Source organism: Galeopterus variegatus, unplaced genomic scaffold (genome assembly GCF_000696425.1).
Source record: "Galeopterus variegatus unplaced genomic scaffold, G_variegatus-3.0.2 Scaffold1297, whole genome shotgun sequence".
NCBI lineage: Eukaryota > Metazoa > Chordata > Mammalia > Dermoptera > Cynocephalidae > Galeopterus > Galeopterus variegatus.
This window is the reverse complement of record NW_007727408.1, coordinates 337743-346202: the sequence shown is the minus strand read 5'-3', so window position 1 is coordinate 346202 and position 8460 is coordinate 337743. Positions and strand designations below refer to the sequence as shown.

The window sequence follows — 8460 nt, the reverse complement described above, 5'->3', positions numbered from 1 at the left end:
GCAACCCTCGGTGTTGCTCCCGCGCCTCGCTCAGCCAGTGAGCGGGAACCGGTCTGTATGTGGGATCCGAACCCTCGGGTGGGAGCAGCGCCGCCGCGCTTCCCAAGCGGCGCACTATCCAGTGCGCCACCGGGCCGGCCCTGTTTTCAGATTATTTTCAAGCTGCCTTTTACAGCTTGAGATTTTCAGTAAATTATTTTTGTATTCTGCATTATAATTGGAGATAGGCAGAAGCCATGAGAAATCCTTGTAGCTACCTTCTTTTTAACAGAAGAATTTTTTATTGTATTTAAGGAGTTGAAAATGTATTAAGTGTATTTGAAATAGGTGTTCTGCTTCTATATCTGATTAAAATTCTGATGTCCTTCAGGGATTTCAGATTCAATTGAGGACCTTACTGACACAGAGGAATTTGTATTTCCCATTAGTCTTGAATGACTTCTGACCTGAGTTCACATTTGGTATAATTTGAAAAATAAAGATGACTTAAGAATTACTGGGATTGGTAGGAACAGTGCTTTCCTTCAGATAATTTCTCTAAGTCGCTGACAGTGACTTTTCAGTTACATCTGGGCTGAATTAATGTATATTTACACACAAAAATATCTATAGGCTGTCTTCAGAATCATTGTGACTCCTTTATTATCATAATTGTTTGCATTTTTCCAGGATGTTATTTTTTGTTTTCCTTTTTTGGTAAACTAAGCAGGTTATTCCTTTTTTCTCATTGTATTTCATCGAATTTCTCAGATTGGCTCACAAGTTTATAATATGTAAGGTATTTCACAACAAAGACTTAAAATGATTTCTTAACATCATTGACTTTATATTTAAATGTAGTAAATTACAGTATGCATTATTTTAGTAATTCAGCGTGCTGCAATTCCATGTAATTTCTCTTTTTTCTTTTTTCTTTTTCAGATAACCCAACAGCTTGAAGGAATCTGCTTGCAGGTCATTGGTACTGTCTTACAGCAGCATGTCTTAGGTATTATACCTCTGATTGTGCTAAGAATTTGGCACTATTTCACTTGAATAAGCATTTTCCTAATTAATCAGTATTCTCTTTTAGAGTTCTATGAGGAGATCTTCTCTTTAGCACATAGTTTGACATGTCAACAAGTATCTCCGCAGATGTGGCAACTACTACCCCTCGTATTTGAGGTCTTTCAGCAAGATGGCTTTGATTACTTTACAGGTAAGTCAAATCAGCATGGAAATACTGAGGACTCCCCCTTCCCCATTTTGATTCATTAGTACTTTATCATTTGAACGTGTACTTTTGAATGTTCCAACTGCTTCATTGTTTGGATAAGTTATCAGCAATTAATGCTCAAGGATAACACATGGCATTGATTTCTCCTATATACTTTTGATTTAGTTGTCACTTTTGGTTCTTTTTTTAACACATACGCTCTCTCATGCACATACTCACCCCATAATCTTCTCTCTCCATATAAATACAAACAAACGTATTGTGTGTCTGTTTAATCTTTATGTTTAACTACTAGATACAAAGGAATTCACTTTTATTATGGGTTCATTGCTGCATTTAATTATAAATGAATATATTTTAATTAAAATGTCAGAGACAAAGTGATCTCACAGCTTTGCCTTTTTCTAAAGAAATTTTTTAGAAGCATAGATAAAGCACTTGTATTAGTAAAGATATGTAACTGATGCTTTTTATTTGTATAGATATGATGCCTCTTCTTCATAATTATGTAACAGTTGATACAGACACACTTCTGTCTGATACCAAGTATCTTGAAATGATATACAGTATGTGCAAAAAGGTAGGTCATTTTTAGATAATACCAGATTTCATGAGGCTGCTGCTATAAAGTGTATGAAATTTTGAAGATACATGCGATACCGCATTGTCGTGAACATGGTAAACACATGAATCTGACAGAATTTAGGGCTTTAAAAGTTATAAACAGAAAATATCATTGGTCCCTAGATGCCACAGTAGTGCCTTTGACAAATGTAATCATCCTTCAGTATCGTGTGAGATTGGTTCTAGAATCTCCCTTGGATACCAAAATCTGTTGGATGCTCAAAGTCCCTGATATAAAAAGGCATGGTATTTGCATATAACCTATGTACATCCTCCTGTATACTTTAAGTTATCTCTACATTACTTATAATACCTAAAACAATTTAAATGCTATCTAAATTATTGTTATACTGTATTGTTTTGGGAATAATGACAAGAAAAAAATTCTACATATTTAGTATGGACACAATTTTTTTTTCCCAAATACTTTCGATCCTGTGGTCGGTTGAATCCACGGATCCAGAACTCACAGATAGAAATGGCTGACTGTTATGTCTTCTGTCTGTCCTCTGACATTTACTTGGAGTATGTTTTTGAGTGACTGAAGTTTACCTTAGCCTTGTTCTTAAAATCCAAAGAAGGAAAGAATTAAGAACTTGATTTTTGAAAGGATCAGGAATGGATAGAGAAGCTTTATAAAGGAAATGCTTGGAGACTGCAGGTTTATGGAGGCTATTCAGTAATTATTTAGGAAATAGCAAGAATGTAAAATTTGAGAGTTTGTTTTTTTAAAAAAAGTCAAAACAACTGTGCCATTTCCTGGAAAATCAAAGAACAAATGCATGGTGAATGGTACTAGTTATTAAAAATAGTCTTCTTATAACAAGAGGTAGGGGATTAATTTTCCCTTACACTTTTGTTGTGAAGACAGATAGTTGATTAGGATCTGTCAATATCAAAGTTGAAGTAATTAGTAGCATTTGAATTTCTAGCAGTGTCTGTTGAGAGGAAGCAGTCTATTAAAAAATGATTTTGCTCCATGAAGTTTTTATATGTGTGTCCTTCATTGATATTTTTTCCTTCTGAACACATAGTCACATAGTAATCATCTAGTTATGTTATTTATCATTCATTGTCAATTATATTGTTTATTTCTATATCATCTACTTTCCTATTCCAGAACTCTTATCCTTACATTTACAGTCCTGTAGTGCTGACTAGCATGTCAACTACATGTTCGTTTCCTGTCTGAGGTTCATAGGGAACATTTTTAACAGGCTGCCTCTTTCCTTTATTCCCCTCTTTTCCCCAACTCAGTTTATTATTATTTTTTTATTTTTTTTATTTTTATTTATTTATTTATTTTTCCTTTTTGTCTTTTTTACTAACCGGTAACGGGATCGCAACCCTCGGTGCCGTGCCCGCTCCACGCTCAGCCAGTGAGCGGGAACCGGTCTCCACATGGGATCCGAACCCTCGGCGGGAGCGCTGCCGCGCTCCGAAGCAGCGCACTATCCAGTGCGCCACTGGGCCGGCCCTTTATTTTTATTTTTAATGAGACTATATAGAGAAAAGGTTTTCCTAGAAATACTAGCATCTTAGTTTTTTGTAGTTCTTTACATAAGAGCCAGATATCCCTGAGAAAGGTCAGGTATTTGAGCTATCACCTTTGCATGAGAAGTTAGTGGTTGTCAAAATGCTGTAGTCCATTATGGCACTACAGGATAGGTGCTTTGATCACCTAGACCAAGATGCCAGAGTCCTAGATTGTGACAAATAGGATGCACATGACTCCAAATCCTCACAGATGGTTTAGTCTATATAGTCTGCACAATGAACATTGTAATCATTCATATTAATTGGAATACCTTAAGTAATACTCAGAGCCTGTACACAGGGAAGGAACATTTTTTTCTGACTTAAAGGTATCTGATTTAAAGATTTCTTGTTGCAATTTTCTTTGTGTTTATCAGGTTCTTACAGGAGTTGCAGGAGAAGATGCTGAGTGTCATGCAGCAAAATTGTTAGAGGTCATCATTCTACAGTGCAAAGGGCGTGGCATTGACCAGGTCAGTGAGGCTAACTTTATGATTTATATTTTAGACTTCAGAGAGGGACTCTTTCCACTTTTTTTCTTTTTGGGGCCCTTATTATATATTGTGTACGTTGCTTATTGTGACAAAATTTAAAATTTAACCAATATGTAATAATGATCATATTTTTACTGTGTATGGAAAGAGGACTGGTAAGTTTTATGACTACTTTTGTTATCATACAAGGTAAGCATGGCTTAAGATTTTTGATAGCTTTAGTTATTAAATTTCCTTGGTTTCAATGGGAACATTGTGAATCTATGATTGATATATTGGTGAGGCTCTAATAGCACAGTGAAGACTCTCTAAAATTAGATTTCCCTCAGTTTGTTAAAGCGCAGGTGTTACAATACCAAGGTCAAGGGTTTAGATCCCCTTACTGGCCAGCTGCTTTAAAAAAAAAAGGCTGGCTGGTTAGCTCACTTGGGAGGGCAGTGGTGCTAATAACACCAAGATCAAGGTGCCAAAAAATAAAATAAAATAGAATTACATTTCTCTGTAAAATGCCTCAACAGTAAATGTTGGTCATTTAATGGGGCTAAATGGTTAGTTGATGCACCAAGTAGTTCAATATGGGTGGGATAGTTAGAATGCTATTAATTACAGTCTTGGAATATCTTGCTATCTTTCTTCACAGTGTATTCCTTTATTTGTGGAAGCAGCTTTAGAGAGACTGACAAGAGAGGTTAAGACAAGTGAACTTCGAACAATGTGCCTGCAAGTTGCAATTGCAGCTTTGTATTATAATCCACACCTATTACTCAACACCTTAGAAAATCTTCGCTTTCCTAATAATGTTGAACCAGTTACAAATCATTTCATTACACAGTGGCTTAATGATGTTGACTGTTTCTTGGGGTAAGTGACATAAATTGGACCTTATATTTATTACATTTGCTTCATGAGGAACTCTGCTATTTTAAGAAGGGGAAAAAAAAACCCAGGAAAATAATTTTATTTTATTTTTTTAGGCTTCATGACAGAAAGATGTGTGTTCTGGGCCTGTGTGCTCTTATTGATATGGAACAAATACCACAGGTTTTAAATCAGGTTTCTGGACAGATTTTGCCAGCTTTTATCCTTTTATTTAATGGATTAAAAAGAGCATATGCCTGCCATGCAGAACATGAGAATGACAGTGATGATGATGATGAAGCTGAAGATGATGATGAAACTGGTAAGGGGTTTCAGATGGAAGAAGCCAAACTTATCTAGTTAGAAATCTCACTGGACTCAACTTGTTTTCTAAGTCTTCTGCCAAAGAAATGTGGAATCATAGCCAAATGCTTTCATGTTCAGTCATTCATAGAAGGATGTCCATGTCTTCTCACTAAAGTGTAAAAGTCTATGAAGGCAGGAAGTTCATCTCAACATGTAGAGTAGTTCCAGGCATTATAGTATGCAATTAATAAAGATTTTTTGCTACACATTTGGCACTGCAGATACAAAAACGAATCCTGCTTCAAAAATTTTTTCTTCTACCGATGGAAAGAATTACAAAGCATACTACTACTGAATATAATAATAGAGTTGACGTAGGTGCTGAGTTCATTTAGGACCGAGATTATAGCTCCCTTTAACTGTTAAGGAACTCTATAAGGGGAGATAATAAAATGGTTCTATCATTGACTATGAGAGTACTTCAAAAAGTTCACGGAAAAATAGAATTGAAAGATAATATGAATCTTTCCATGAACTTTCTGAAGTTCCCTCATATATCTTATAAATGAGTATAATCAGAAGTATATCCATAATAGGTTGTGAGGATTGCATGAAGGAAAGCCTGACACTTAACATAGTGCTTGGCACATGGCACTCAGTGATATTTAACAGAATCAACAAAGTACACATATTACAGTAACCATTACAAGATTCAAAGTTTTTAATGTTGGCTGGATTTATTACAAACATTTATCATCTGTTAGTCCTAAAACCTAAGTATACCTGAACTATAAAATTAAGTTAATTAGATGTTGGCTAGTACATTTCACCTGTAAGACACTAGACTACAAGAGTACGAACTGATAAAATGTTGGTTAAGAGAAAGTATTATAATCGTTTTAAAATAAAAGTTATTACCATTTTTGTCTTTTATTATTTACTACCTTGGCCAACCTTTTTAAAAAAAATCTCACAAAATGTTCTTTGGGTGTAATTTAAGCTATATTACTTTACTATTGGTGTTTGGTTTGGTATATATCATAAGGCCCAGAGAATACCAAGGTCTAAATCACACAACATGCAATCCTCCTTCAAACCAGTAGCATTAATACATTGTTATGGTTGGGTTTTGTGGACTTCTGTGATAATTTTTATTTCTATTTATTGCTGAACATGTATATTAATACCAATTCTTAGAACTTTTCCTTGAATTCAATTGTGACTTTTACTGAACGCAATTGAGATGATTGTCACTTTGTTGAGTAATAAAATATTTCATTGTTATAAAAGTACCTATTTTATGACTTGCCAGAGGAACTGGGGAGTGATGAAGATGATATTGATGAAGATGGGCAAGAATATTTGGAGATTCTGGCTAAGCAAGCAGGTGAAGATGGAGATGATGAAGATTGGGAAGAAGATGATGCTGAGGAGACTGCCCTGGAAGGCTATTCCACAATCATTGACGATGAAGATAACCCTGTTGATGAATATCAGATATTTAAAGCTATATTTCAAAGTAAGTCGGCTTCTTATATGTAGTTTTATTTCATTGAATGAATTTGTTCTTGTTTGTGCCTGCCCCTTAAAGAAGGGGTTCTGGGGAGACCAAAGTAGAAAATGATTGTTAGGCAAAGTAACCAAAATTATTTCTGTTGCCATAGAGTTTCTGAGTATTTTTCTCTCATCCTATTGTTTTACATTTAGTAATTTTGAAAGATGTACATTATAGGAAGATAGTGTCGTTCAAAAAAGTTATTCAGTGATAATTCCTTTTTCTCACTTCTGATTCCCAGTCTCCCAGCTTTCCTCAGAAGCAATCACTCTTACATTCATGTTTGCTGTGTGTTAATGTGTGTGTGTGTCTTTTTTTTTTTTTCCCTGTCCCACACCTACCTGTCAGAGAATGTGACCATTTATAACGTTATGGTCTTGGCATGCTCTCTTCTTTTTTTCTGTTTTATGATGTGTTAACCAATTCGATTTAGTATGTATTACTAAATTAGCATGTTTGGTGTAATGAAATTTTTAGCTTCAAACAGGTAATTTAACCCAAAGACTTTTGGATTATATATGCCTAGGTTAATCATAGAATTCTTCTGGAGTGTGTCACAGCATGTGTGGTTCTAGAATACTAGGTGCGTTTGGTTTTTACCATCATTTACTTGGATTTCCACAGGGTGTAATATCTGTTCCACCAACCAGCTCAAGAAATTTAATTGCCACTGTATTTGAAACACCATTTCCCCCCAGAGATAACTGCTGTTATTTTCATTCCTATGCATCAGGATAGGATAATTTTGATATAGAAGAATTCTCTGATAACTAAGGCTTTAGTCTTCAAAGTCAGTGACAAAGCAGTTTTGATGCAAGCTTGCAGAAGCACAGAGGATGGTGTCTGAGCTACATGGCAGCAAGAACTGATTGATGTGCCAAGAACTACTGATTTGCTTTGTCTGTGCCTTCATCTTTTGCAGACATGAGCACATCAGTCCCTGAAGGATGGTTTCTAATACAGCGCCCATGCACAGTCGTAATATAATAGAAACAGAAAATCATTTGATTGAATGTCAGGTTTTCCCACAAAATAGCTGGCACCTAGTACATGAAGAAATCAATTTACCTTTTTTTTGGGAAAAGAATTTGTTAGCATTTAATGAACCTCCCTTCATGTGGCTTCAAGTTACCAGGACACAAGCCCCCCTTGCACACCATTAAATCTCCTCAGCTCTTCTTCTGAATTTGGCCTTCACAACGACAGGCTGCTTTGGGAACTTTCCCTTCCAAGAACTTTGTTGTAGTCCAGTTACACTACATCAATGATTGGACCCGCTCCAGTCTTGGTTTTGGCAGCATTTACCTGTTTCTGTTCAATGACCAAGGTCCACAATTTATCAAGGTTGACAGTAGGGCAGAAGCTCTGGTTCCTCTTTAAGTGGTAATGCCTCCTACCAACTTTTCCAGAGTAACCTGGGTGATATTTGTTGAAGGTGATCCTGTGGTGATGCACACCACCAGCATTACCCTGGCCTCCTTGGTGCTTCCAGTGCTTGCTGAAGTGGCAGTTGTTGTGGCTCATGTGGTCCCTGAGCTTCTGGGTCTTCCTCAAAAGAGCTCAGTTTACTTTCTAGGCATTCTGTGTAGAAATTTCTTGTCTTTTTTTGACGGCTGGCCAGTACAGGGGAGAAATTTTGTGGAAACCCTTTATTACAGAGACCATTTTCTCATTTGTACATGCACACATGTGTATATAGCTCCTTATATTTATCAATTTATCTAGTGCCTATTTTTATTAAAAATAATGAGATTTTAACAACTGTTTTTTTTTTTTTTTTTGTCTTTTGTCTTTTTCCGTGTCCGGCAACGGATCGCAACCCTCAGTGTTGCCCCCGCACCGGACCGGGGACCGGCAACGGGATCGCAACC

The 8460-nt window shown here is 36.1% G+C and overlaps 1 protein-coding gene across 2 annotated transcripts in view; it reads left to right on the top strand.

Moving 5' to 3' along the window:
• IPO7 (importin 7) overlaps positions 1–8460 on the top strand; it is a 52915-nt gene that overhangs the window by 40029 nt on the left and 4426 nt on the right. For both annotated transcript variants that reach the window (XM_008576131.1, XM_008576133.1), the window contains exons 17-23: positions 922–988; positions 1073–1198; positions 1699–1796; positions 3754–3849; positions 4511–4731; positions 4845–5050; positions 6347–6553. In XM_008576131.1, the coding sequence (XP_008574353.1) occupies positions 922–988; positions 1073–1198; positions 1699–1796; positions 3754–3849; positions 4511–4731; positions 4845–5050; positions 6347–6553 (1021 nt within the window). The remainder of the gene's footprint in view (positions 1–921; positions 989–1072; positions 1199–1698; positions 1797–3753; positions 3850–4510; positions 4732–4844; positions 5051–6346; positions 6554–8460) is intronic.